Source organism: Prosopis cineraria, unplaced genomic scaffold (genome assembly GCF_029017545.1).
Source record: "Prosopis cineraria cultivar Desert tree isolate PC_DT_omini unplaced genomic scaffold, ASM2901754v1 PC13, whole genome shotgun sequence".
Classification (NCBI taxonomy): Eukaryota; Viridiplantae; Streptophyta; class Magnoliopsida; order Fabales; family Fabaceae; genus Prosopis; species Prosopis cineraria.
In genome coordinates, this window is record NW_026555344.1 from 28,677,246 (window position 1) to 28,691,520 (window position 14,275).

General features: G+C 30.2%; 1 protein-coding gene across 1 annotated transcript; it reads left to right on the plus strand.

Moving 5' to 3' along the window:
- The first annotated feature begins 8,870 nt into the window (after positions 1–8,870).
- Positions 8,871–9,671, plus strand: LOC129289980 (ruBisCO-associated protein-like). The gene has a single exon (XM_054926714.1). It carries the CDS (start codon positions 8,871–8,873, stop codon positions 9,669–9,671), a length of 801 nt encoding a protein of 266 aa, XP_054782689.1.
- Positions 9,672–14,275: the final 4,604 nt, after the last annotated feature.

Consider the following 14,275-nt stretch of genomic DNA (forward strand, 5'->3'; position numbering starts at 1 on the left):
TTTAGTAATCATTTGAATAAAAACAATGAATAAATAATTGTTAGTAATATGATTGAGGAATTATTATGAGGTGTATTAAATTAAAAATTAATAATAATAAATAAATAATTATTATGTTTTATGAAAATTAATAAATGAAAAGTGAAAATTAATTTACCTCATAAATAATGACTTTCGGTGCCACATCTTGTTCTTCTTCTCATGCGTTATAGCTACTGCTGCTGTTGTTGTTATTGTTGTTGTATGTTCCTCTCTTCTTGAGATTCAAGTGTTTCATTTATATATGTAGACACGTATTTAAATCAAACCAATGTGATTCAACTAAAGAAATCGACTGTCGAGGGGTGGCATATACTTCATTTGATGGTCTACCATGTTCAAAAGTAGAAGTGTTGTATTCAATAAAAATAATGTAGGATCATCTAGTAAAGACATGAATGATCCAAATTGAGGAGGAGTGTGTGAGTTGAAAAGGGATGATGATGAGTGTAGCATGTAATGAGACTTAAATTGAGTGGAATCAGAAGAGGTGAAATGGTGTGATGATAATGATGAGGCTGGTATGTAATGAGAATGACTTAAATTTGAAGGCTTTTGTTCCCCTAGATTTTCAATTGGTGGTTGGGTAGATTTATACATGAAGGATATCTATATAATAGATTTGTCACCAATTTATTGGTAGGAAGTCATAGCTTTTGTCCAATAAGATGCTTTAGTCTAAGGTAATATTTGGGTCAACTTTCATTATTTTCACAGTATCTAACTCAAATATTACACTAACTGGGCCATGAAAAATCCATCCATTTACAAATATACACACAAACTCTTTTCCATGATCCATTCTGCTTCCTAAATATTACATTATAAATTAACTTACCCCAGTAAAATCAAATTATAAAAATAAATTAACTTAACTAATTTCCTAAATATTTATATATTAATCATCTAACTTTTATATTTAAGACCAAATGAAGTGTTGCTTGTAATAATCTTTTTTATGTGTATTTAATCTTTTTATTAATAAATTAACTACAAAAATTCTCATTGGTGGAACCATGTTGTCCTTAAGGGAGGCTAGATTCTGCCACTCAATGCTATTAGGACTCTTTAGATTTTCTTTGACTCTTGATTTTTTTGATACAATTCACAACCCCAACAATTTCTATCTTTTATATGATCTATATAATATATGTCTATGTTTGTTTGTCATTTGACCCCTCTTCCTAGACAAAAAACGTATAAGGATCTATGAATTTGTATAAATTAAATTTTTAATATGTCAAATATATAATTTTTCTATATTATTTATTTGATAAGTTTTTCCTATACTATTTATATTTGTTATGATTAACATTATAGATATATAATTTTAAAATTTTTGTATATTATTTATTTGATAAGGTTTTCCTATATTATTTATATTTGTTATGATTAATATTATAGATATATAATTTCATATATAATTTTATAGATATATTTGTTATGATTAATATTATATATAGTTTATTCTCTCAGATTAAATTTAATGTCATAAACTTACATAAACAATTAATTAGTAGAAATATTAAAAATAAATAAAAATATAGAAGATTGTATATTGATTTTATAAATTTGACCACCCCCTTTACATTTATGATGATTCAACCTTGACTATTCTATAAAAAATTAACTACATGTCTACATCTACTGTCACACCCTAAAAATAGGACATGTTCGGTACAGAATATAGGGATAATACCCATATCCCAAAAGTCTTTACTCAAGAAAACTCTAATTTATAAACCATAAAAATATTTAATAATAAATTAAGCCACCCTCAATACAAACCATATGAACAAAAGATTTAATATTTTTGAAAAAAAATTTGATAGAATCTTCACTTAAAATAAAATCTCCCAAAAATAAATCTACAAATATTTTACAAAATAATAGTAGCAGCAAGGAACTTTCTTCCATTAGCAAATAACAAAATACAAATAATAAGGATAAGGACCCTAACTATAGCTTATGTGGAGCATCTAACATAAGAAATTTACTAATCAATTTACATGGATTTAAAATTTACTTTAAAGAAGTTTGATTACAGCTTTTCATCTCAACTGAATATTATAGCCCCTCAAGGATTGGCGGAAGATACAACATCAGCTAACGTATTTGAGACCAAAATAATAATTTCTAGTGAATAATGTCCCAACCATAAAATTTACTGGATTAAAAATGAATAATTTACAATGTTTATGCAAATTACAGAGAAAACGATGCCATTTAATAAAACCAGTAAACTTAGAATAAAATTTTTATGCAACTTCAATATCATGAAACTTTAGATCTTTAATGACAAGCATCTTTAACATTCAATTTTTAATAAGTCAAATAGATTAGATAAATAATATTGATATCATTTTACTAATTAAAAACCATTAAAGTATGAAATCATCATAAAAATTCATACTTCTGGGGATTTATCAGAACAATTCACAAATGTGGACACACAGTCCATGAGAGTAAATAACCAAATGCGACTTACGCCACGAATACAAACGTGGACACACAGTCCACGAGGATAATGCTAACCAAACACGGCTCAAAGCTATGAAAACAAACACGAGTACGAGACCCATGAATAACAAACGTGAGAACAAAGCTTACAAAAACCAAATTAGCTAGTCATTGGCCATGGCGCGCCAAGGGCTAACAAAACTGCCGTTAGTAACCAATGTTCTGTATAAAATCCCCTTTAAAAATTATTTTCAAACATACAAAAAAATTATCACTTTCAAGATACAGTTCTCATTCTCAAAATCAAACTCGCATGAATAATTTTAAGCATTAAAACTTGTCAGAATAAAATTTCATATCCAATGCTCATGCTTGCATTTATTGAATAATAAAAAATTGTCAATGCTAGTGAAAAGAAATTTTATCAATCTTGAAAGGATATCTCATAAGGGGTAAAGCATTCATATGCTATGATGAATTGTTTTCCACCACCATCTTAAAACTTAAAAATGAAAAAATTTAATTAACAAAGTATCCACTCATCAACATAATTATTATTAAAATAATCAATGTAACAAAATAAATATTAGTAAGAAAAATTAATTGATGAATTAGTTGGGACGTTATCCACTTACCTGTAGCACCTTCAATCTCAAAACTATTTTCTTTCAACTCCAATCAAGCTACCCTACTTACGATTACCCTATAATATATAATAAAATCGTCATGAACTTTGCTCTTGAATTAACAAGTCTCCTTTTAAGAGAGTCCACTCAACTAGAATTAATAAAATAATAATTTTTGAAATTTAGGAATAAAATTCACACCTAAAGATTTCTTCTTAAACTTTTACTAAACGCCGAATATGTGACATTCTAGACCATTTAATAAAACTTGCATCCTTTAATTCTCTTGCCCAATCATTTCTAATCATCCAAGTATGACTTCTAAAATAAAAATATACTTTATAAATCATTAACCATTTAACTCTCAATAATTTAAAACTCAAATAAGATTTTGACAGCTTCTTAAATACATCCCTTGTCAAAACCTAATTGAGATATACAAATACTAATATCTAAGCCAAATCATCTTCCTTGAAAAATCATCACTATTAGATACTAAAACAAACTCTACCAATGGGCATTTCATCAAATATCTTTCATACATGAATTCTCCAACCAAGACCCCACTTCCTTTTCTACAATTTTCATTTCCCAAATAGTATAATATTCATATATGGAATAATTTAGCCTTCTTTCCAAATTTTTGTCCAACAAATATCAAATTTATTACTCAAAGGAAATCAAATCCCCAACATCACATTACTCATGCACAGCAAAAAAATGGGGAACAATTCACAATTCCAATCTAGTCATATACGCACAACAATGAGGGAGTTTAATGGTCGAAGCTTCTCACCTTAAATCACCATCATCACAAAAGAGAAGAAGGGGAAGCTTATACGTTGAATAGGGGAACCATCTGGCACTATGCACAGGGGAGGGAGGAAATGAAATCAACCACCAGACCGAGAAGAAAAGACCTTGTGATCAGCACCACCAGCTCCAGCGATTTGATTTCTTACACCCATCAATGACGCAAACGAGAACGTAAACGTGAACGTGAATGGTGAACAGAGCAGGAAACGAGGAAGACGGAGACGGGGAACATGACTGAAGACATACGCATTGCATGGAGGTGATGAGCTCCGACTTCACTGGCGACAAGGTTATGTTAACAGCAAGAAAAGTGGAGTCAGAGAGCACACGGTGGAAAATCTAGAGTTTCAATCTCTGGCCCTCTCTGCAACTCGGAACAGAATCGAAGAAAGAGGAGGAGAGATGGTGACTCGAAGCCCATGTAACAATGGCCGGAACTCTCTCTCTCTCTCTCTCACACCTCAAGCAGTTGGAGATGGCAGCGGAGAAGGAGAAGACGGAAGAAATGGGTAGAGTTTTCCAGAGTCCTAGAACATGATCGAAAAAAGGAGAGGAAAAATAAATAAAAACATGAGCTCTCCCTCTCTCTTCTCTGCCTGCAGCAGTCAGCACCAACTTAAGTAACCAAAAAGAGTCAAATAATAAACTCATGGGAAAATTTACATAAAAGGACCCAAAATTTGTTGAGAAAATTTCAAAAAAGACCCCCTTAATTTTTCTATTATTATAATATTTCTAAAAAAACAAGAACTCTCTAATACTTTTCCATATGAATAAAATAAAATTAATATTTAGTTAAAGTAAGGTTCAAACTCTAGACCTCCATATGTATAACCAGTATAAATTCCACTAGGCCACTACTCTTTATTTATCATGAAATAAATTTAATTAATTAATTAATTATCAATTGGAAGGGAATTTATTTAATTTAAAATTTAGGGTCATTACATCTACAATTAAGAAAAATTTAACATAAATATTAATGATTAAATATTAAGATTTTACTCAAAAAAATACATTAACTTTGATGTAAAAGTTGAAAAAAAATATTAAAAAATTCTGCTTTAATCATATGGGTGGTCAGGCTTTAAGCAGATAAAAAGGAAGAAAATGCACTTCAAACTCATATCACAATACTAATACCACCAACTAGAGTAGAGAAATGGAATAGAAAGAAAAAACTTTAAAGTTTGAATAAGAGAGAAATGAGAGAGCACGGGAAATGGAGCAGGCAAGAAATGAAGCAAGAATAAGTAGTGTAGGAATAAAATGTTAGAACACTAGGCAAATAAGAGCAAATAACATTATATTCAATCTCATTAACATAGGAATAAAATGAGATGAACAAGAATTACCTCTAAACACGGAGAAGGCTCGCACTGGCCTCAATCTTGCTACTACCTTCTTTATGTTTTCAATCCCTCGTATAGCCAATAAAATACACATGCACATGAATTTTCTAATCCCTCGTGTGAAAAGCAAAAGCTGGGGAGTTCCTTGAAAATGAAGAAAGACTTGACAAAGCAATCACCGAGGGGACAGAAAGCAGAGATTGGGAATAAAATGTCACACCAGCAATAATAAGATGAAATTGTCTAGGTGAAAATGATTTTTTCAAAACCTCAAACTCATTCTTCATCTAAACAATTTTTAGTGTAGAATTTTAATAAATACTTTCCACATTGCAGCATTTAGGTAATTTCTTCTACTGTGTGTAGTCTTGGTAAAAAAGCCGTCCTCCTCACTCTACTCCTGAAGTACATGTGTAGTGTATATATGGTTTGTTTTGAGTATAAGAGAATTTTACATATTTCCTCTGATCTTATTTATAAAGCAGAGAAAGAAGATTTTCTTATATAATTTATAAGTTTGATCATTAAATTGTTATCACAAACTTTTACTCTTACCCCAGTCCATTAGATGTTGGTGAAATTTAATAAAAGCAAAGTTGTGGCAATTACTAACTTTGTAAACATAGTTAATAAGTTTTAAGATTTTCATTGATTCCAATAAAATATGTTGAAAGTAATGTGTAAATAAGACAAGACAATGAAGTAGCAGCTCGATCCATAGTTTGATAATAATTGCTCACACGCAATTAATAATTAAATGAACATGATGGTGTATAAACGCCTCGCATGACTTATATAGATGAAAACACACTATAAATAATGCAAGTAAACGGTCTCACTATAAACAAGGTGATATTACCAACACCGCGCTTTTAATAAAAAAGAAAAAATATAACTTTGTATCCCTACACTTTTATTTTTTATTATTTTAGATCTTTCTAAAGTCCCTACACTTTGTTTATAGTAAGACCTAAAATAATAAAAAATAAAAGTGTAGAGACCTAAAATATCAAAAAAAAGTGTAGGAACAAATAGTAAAACATGAGTAAAGTGTAGGAACCTAAAATTATGTTTTTCTAATAAATATTTAGTGGACCTATATATAATAAATCACAAGAATTCATAATCTTACAGTCTTGTCACACATCATAATCTGAACTCTAAAAAAGGTTATGGTAGAAGATGGTATGCGGAAGGTTAAAACTAAAATGCAAATCTGGACAGTGCAAATATATAAACATATACATACTCAATTTTGACTTTCCTAGCCTAAGTGCAAGAAAACAAGTCAACATGAAACTTTAACTTTCCAAAATTATCAACTTGTGAAATTAATTATTTTCAATTTAAAAAGAGTTTGAGAAATATAATTAAACCATTGTTCTTATAGACTAAAAATGCATCTTGAGTAATTTTCTCAAACATTTTCTCAAAAGTTCAATTTTATAACCAAAATGCCCTTATTGTACAAAACCCTACGCTTAGGCGATTCTCACAATTAATGCAGTAAGTGTGCAATTTGGATAAATATAACATGATTTTTGGTCAATAATAATAAGAAAAAGTGTATAATAAATGTGAGTTATCAAGGTCCTATTTGTAGTTTGGCAATAAAAAAGACGTGAGGAACACTAAAGGTAAGTGAATAGATGTTGAAGATGTGTAGAGGTGAAGTTTACTTAAAAATTATTTTTTTCTATGAAGTGCATTAAATACTTGTCAGAATATGATATCAACATATGTTCTTAATAATTCTTTACATCATATATATGATTCAAAATAATCAAACAAGTTATGCAAACCAAATATCTATTAATATTAGTAAACTTTTAGTTTACTGTAATATTTTTTTTAACTAGTAGAGAATGAATATAAAAGTTATTACGTCATACCATGCATATTAAAAGTCTTATATATTATCCAAGTTATAAAAAATAACACTTTAAATACTTTGGATATAGAATCATTTTAGGATAAAAAAATATGATAGTATAAAATATTTTTTATGCACATAAATTATTTTTCAAAACCTCATATAGTATATAACAATGTAAAAATGCTTTAAAGGATTTGTTCTATAATTATAGTTAAATACTATATATATATATATATATACAAACAACTAAAGCGTATAGTTAACTATTCTATATTCTCAAATGTATTAACTATGTTAATACAACTATATTTTTTATCATCAAAACTTAAACTTAACATAATGTTATAAGCCATTATGTCGAGCTTGGTAGAGGGTAGAGGTGGAAAGATATTAAATTTTAAGATAAATTAATGAGGTTTAATGGTTTTCTTAATCCCAATAAAGTATGCTTAAAGTAAATTATAAATAAGATCAGGATGAATATATACATATACACACACAAACATGCGTGCGTGTCATGGATAGGAAGAGAAGAAATGAACAAAGAGCAAATTGTTAGGATGTTAAAAGTGTAAGAGAACTTAAGTTGATATAAAAAGCTCCAAATCAAATCAAATTAACACAATTAATTTTATAATCTTGCCTCCAACCCCCAAAAAAATGATTACCACAGTTAAATGTCCCTCTAATAGTCTTGCCTCCAACTCTGGCAAAAAAAAAAGATTAACAAAGTTAATTCGACGCATGAAGGTTCCGCGAAATCACATTAACTCATAATACAAGTAAAAGGTCTTATTTTAATAAGTCCGCCACACATAATGCAAGTGAAAGGTCTTATTTTAATAAGTCCGCCATAAATAATGCAAGTAAACGGTCTTATTTTAATAAGTCCGCTGTAAACAAGGCTTTGATTAGCAATGTGTTGGAATACTGAAATTGAAAAATGCCTGTCCGGACTCTCAAATCCCAGTTAACGGTCTCAAATTCTTTATATGGAGAGGGAATCACGCATCCGGTTTCAGTGCTCATCTCCAAACTGTTTAGATTTCCAGATTTTATTTTTTTATTTTAAATTTATGAAAATAAAAATTATAAAACTTTAATATATCTATTCTATCATCAATATAGACAATGTAGATTCAACGTGAATTATCAAATATAACATTAAATATTTTTATAATTTTTATAAATTGACTATCCAGATAATTTTCAAGTTGAAACTTTTTCTTAATTTTCTTTTAAAAAATTTCAATTTAAAGATTATCTTTATTTGTAATTTTAATATTGTATTTATTAAAATACAAATTTATAAAAATTCTAAAAAATTTAATATTAAATTAAACCAGATTAAATTTACGTTATTTAAATTGATGATAAAATGAATTTATTAAAATTTTATAATAAACATAAAATAAAAATATAAACGGTCCAGATTTTTAATCTGAACGGTTTAGAAGTTAATCAAGTGATGAGCACCGGCCCAAACGCGGGAAACAGGACGTGACGTAAGGGTTCGTGACGGAGAGGGAGTGACGTCAAAATGCTCACACGAGAAGCAAGCGAGGTGTATAAATAAGGGCGAGAAGGAAGCCGAGTGATGCACTGACACAGTCCTAGCAAAAGCCAAATCTAGAATCTGAGAGTAAGAGAGAGCAAGAGAGAGGTGGAAGTCAGACTCACAACCCATAACTACATTTCAACATGTCGAATCCATTGTTATCCTATCGGGTCTACGCCAGCAGCAACAGCTCAATCGAAAATCTGCGCTCTGTGAAGCTCAAGAACGGAATCCAGGTCGCTCTGGCCTTCGCCAGAGATTACGATTCATCCGGGAAATCCACGGGAGAGTTCGACTGCTATTTCAATAAAAGCGACTTCACTGAGGCCAAGATCAAAGATTTCAAGAACAAGACCAAGTTTTCCAAAGTCAAGTTCTTCCTCAGCATCGGTGGCCGTGACCAGAAATACGGCTTTTCCGTCACCTCTTCCGACAAAGAAACCTGGATCTCCAATGCCACCAAATCCCTGAAAAAGATCATCCAGGAGCGCAAGCTTGATGGCCTTGACGTTTACTACCAAAACATCCATCCTGCCGGGCAAGGTCAGTTTAAGGATGCAATCGGCGAGGTGATACAGACCCTGAAAAATGACCTCCCCGACGACTTTCTAGTTTCCATCACCGTGTCTGCTTCTCTCTGTGATAATTATTACTGGCCCTTGTACAGAGACTTCCAAGATTCTATTGACTTTGTGGTTTACCAGACCCACACTTGGCCTACTGTGATTAAAACTTCGCTGTCCCTCAAGGAAGTCCTCGACAAACTGCCTTATGACAAAGAGAAGCTCATCGCCGGGCACAGTAGCACCCACCCCTCGGATTGGACCACCGTCCCAGTGCCCATCTTCCTCGGTGCCGTTCCTCACCTGCTCGACCAAAAGCCGGCGACCGCTTCTGGGATTTCCAAGTGGATCGTGACCGGTGATGATAACCCTGAGAAGTGATATGTCTCGGCTTACAAATAAATAAATCATCACCATCCCTCTGGACTCTGGTGTTGATGCCTACGTGCTGCTGTTTTATGTTTCTGCTAAGTGCTGTGCCCGTCAATAAGTCTTCAGTAGTTTCCGTTCGTGTAGACATTTGCATTTGTTATCTTCTTCATTTGCACTTAATTGGTTGCTGTGTTATCTGCGTGAGCCTGCTTGTTTAATTAATAAATGTCGCTTTGATTGTTATTCAATTTGGCACGTGCATGGTTTTCCCTTTTCCATCCTTTTTCTCCCTCCTCCTCGCTTGCAGCTTGTACATTGTGCGTGATATATTTCCCAGGGGATCGTCTTCCCTCGTGCTAGTCACCTTTCATGTGATGGGATGAGATCTTCGCCATAATTTTTAATTTTTAAAAATAAAAAAATGGTGTGTTATTAAATCTCAAAACAGCACATAATCGAATCGCGCAAATAGAAAGTTCAAAAGCATACATTAACAAAATATATTATTTTATATGTCTTTTAAGTGAAATCAGAACCCTTTTTATATATTTTATTTTTGATTCAAATCGTCATTTCGTATTCATTTTTTGAAAATTTAATAATAAGTAAACTATACTTTTTATTTTTAATATATTATATTTCTTTTTATGAATGAATTAAAGCAAAGGAATAGTGACAATTTAGGACTCGATAAGAAAATTAATGACAGATCAGGATCTCATCATATGTAACTTAGGATCCCAATTTCAGTACTCATCTTCTTATGTTTAAGGACTGGAAATTAAAGAAAATCTTGATTTTAAAAAATTCAAATCATTAAATTTTTATTTGTGCATTCACACTCTATATGGACACGCTTAAAATAGTTTTACAATATAGATTGAAAATATTTAAAAACATATTAACCATGAAAATATTGTTTTTCTTAGTCTAATCATATGAATATAAAATGGAATCAATGAAAGGATGTCACATTTTAACTAAAAACCTTAATGCTCAAATTTATGAATCATTCTCCTTTATTTTATATATATATATATATATATATATGTATTAGTTATAAAGGCTACAAATTTGCTCCTAGGGCCATTGTTGGGCTTCAAGCAATGTGGCCCACATCCAAATGTCCAATATTCTTGGTGAACATGAAGGAAAGTACTCCTTAGGGGAAGCTTAATTCTCTGGTTTTGGAATCCTTGTTATTACCCAAAAATAATAATCTACATCCTATTCGTAGATATAAACAAGATAAGATATTCAATTTAAAACCAAACTAAATCAAGTTAAAAATAATCTAGCTACTCAAATATCTAATAAAATCTAACACATAATTATAATGAAATTGGGATCCTAATTATCTTATCTGGATAAAGTAAAATCATCGTGTCACACTTTTCCTCGCAACATGAGGTGCAATTGGACTAGCCGCTGACCAAAATGCACGGATCCACTTAAATGCATATTTGAACAAGAAAATGATAGCTAGCTTTTCAGCGAGAATAATAGCAAAGGGACTTTTTGCAGGCTGCACAAGAGAAAGGCGTATTTAGGAGGCTTGGGAAGCTAAGATTAGTTAGATTCAATGGGAGATTGAAGCTTCAAGCCAAAATCACACGGCTAACTAATTCTGCCCTCTTTTCTTTAGTTTCATGGTTTCAATGTTGGATTTAGTTTCCTCTTGATTTAGATCTACAATGATCCTATTTATAGGGCTAGGGTTTCCTTCCCCTTTTCCTAGTGACTTTATTGCATTTGGAGACTGCTCTTTGGAGCTCTCCCCGCTACATTGATTCAGTATAAAGGACTATATTGATAAAAAAAATTAAACTGATTTGATGGCTAATTTGTTCTTGTTTAGCATTTTAGCTACATGTATACGTCAAGTCATCAATAATTTGACTAGATTAATTTGAAAATTAATTTGTATTTTAAAACTTAAAGGGCTAACATGATAATTTAAGAAAAATATAAGGGATTATTGAATACAAATTAAATTTGAGGACCAAATTGTTGATTGAGACAAAGTTAAGGGACAAAAAGTTTCATTATCTTTTTTTACTTTTATTAGAACAAAATTCAAAGGAGAAAAAAAAAAACTCTTTCAGCATTTTCAGTTTGTAAAATGTGAATTTGACATATTATTTCAATGATATCAATGACTCGCTTCTTTAAAATTTAAAAATAAATAACTTTTGTAACAAACCAATTTAAAATTTTATAAGTTAATTAGATTAAATACAAAATTAGGAAGAACATTTGAAAATAATTGATTTGTTTGGGAGATGTTTATTGAACTTTACTTATGATATAATTTTAAGTTAAGAATTTTTAGAAATAAAAATATAAATAAATAAATATTAAAAATAAGGAGATTGATAAGTGAAATAAAAAAAAGAAAAGGGGGTGGGGAAATGGATTTTTATCCGTTGGGTTGTGTGTGCAAAGGAGTATATACATTAAAAAAAAGGAAGAAGAGGGGGGTGAGATTGGGGCATTGGGTGCCTGATGAGCACCTAGGTGATCCTGCCTTTCCATCTTTCTTCAAATGGTATTTGCCATTGATTTTAAATTGTTTTAAAATATTTTTAATATTATATTTATCAAAATAAAAATATGTAAAAATTATTAAAAAATTTAATATTAAATATGGACTGAATTTTATACTTATTAGAAGATGAACATCATAGTACTCATCACCCTTGATGATATCTAGACACTCTAGATTTAAGTTTTTTATTTTTATTTTATATTTATTAAAACAAAAATATGTAAAAAATAGAAATCCTTCGTAAATCTTTTTATAAAGAATCTAGCCACAGATTTAATCTAAATGATTCAATCTAATATTTTTTTAGTAATTTTTACAAATTGATTATCCATATGTACTATGAATAATAGAGATATAATCTGGAAGGTTCAATTTAATATAATTTTTTTATAATTTTTACAAATTAATAATTTAAATATACTCTGAAGAGTCTGTATTAATTTTTTCTAATTTTTATATAATTTTATTTTGATAAATATAATATTAAAATTATTTTTAAAACAATTTAAAATTGATGGCAAAGATCATTTGGCCAAGATTACCCTATGTGTGTGATAAACACCAGCGCTCATTAGGATTGATGAGCACCAAACACAATCTAGTGAGATTATGGGACCCACAATCAAATAAAGCAATGCACCCCCTCTTCCCTTTTTCATTTTGTCTTCCCATGGCTGTGGGCAAACAAAGAGAGTGAGAGAGCCAGGGATCGTCAAGGAGAAGAGAGCTAATTTAGAAGGTAAGATTCCATAATAAAATATTTTACGTAAGATTTTAAGTTTTTTAAGACTATGTAAGTGTTTTAAAAAATTTTCTTTTTTATCTATCTTCTTTGATTTTTGTACTTTTGATGGTGGAAAATTTAAGGCTAGTCTACCTTTGGTTAGGAGATATAGTACTGAGTGAGGGCTATGGCTTGAGAATAATGGAGGGTGATAAGGATAGTTGTTTGTCATGCAATATAATATCTCTTGTATTTATTTAAAATGTATTATTTTTTTCACTTAGCAAACTCACATATAATTCTTTGTATACATTATATAAATTGGTATTGGTTACTAAGACAAGAATCTCACCTCCATGGTCAACATTTTTAGGAGAAGAGCCAAATGTGGTGGTTCAAGAAGCCCTTGAGGTTCAATGGTATGTAACTACTTCCTCTCTTTGGGTTTGAATTTATAATTTTTAATGATGCATTGTTGCCAATGTTTAGGGATTTTTTTGTTTATTTATTGAGCATGTAGACTCATAGTTGTGTTCATGCTTCTTTAAATAGTTTCTACATGTCATATATTTTTGGATGACTGCAAACCATGAATTATTAAGATAAATTTGTGTACTTATTGAGGCATTGATGATATTTGATAATGTTGGTTGGTTTGGAATAGCATGATTGCTAGGCCATGTGTTTTGGCTTATTGAATTTGATCAATTGATCTATTTGTGGATATTGGCTTTGGATTTCATATGTAGGGAGCATAAGCTGAGAAAATGATATTTTGGCCCAAGTAGCATGTGGGGGATAATTTTTTAAAGATACTATGTTGTGTAGACCAAAGCTAAATGTTAGATGATATTGTATTAAGGTTCCTTTATATAAATTGCACATGCTGGTTGACTATAACCTAACTATGATTTTTTTTTTTTATTTAAATAGCAGAAGAAATGGTTATATGTTATTTGGAATGTTTGTGAAATAGTCAAAAGTGTTTGAAATGTATAATGGCTTCTAAATTCCTATATTATTTTTATTTATTATGTTTTTAACTTATGCGGGATCGTATGAGCCTTTCATACTTTCTTTTGATTAAATGCTTAGTATCTCAAATTTTAGAAATGACTATTTAATAAGTTAAATTATTTTTCTTTACCATGGTATTTTCTATTTATCTAGTTTGTTTTTTTTATCATGGTAGAATATTTTCTACTATGATAGTCATTTGAAAAGAAAAGTGGTTTCATTTTTTTCTACCATGGTAGTACTTTCAAGTCAATGAATTATTTTTAGAAAGGAATTAGTTGAATTTTATTTATCACGACAGACCCCTATCTACCATGGTTAAGC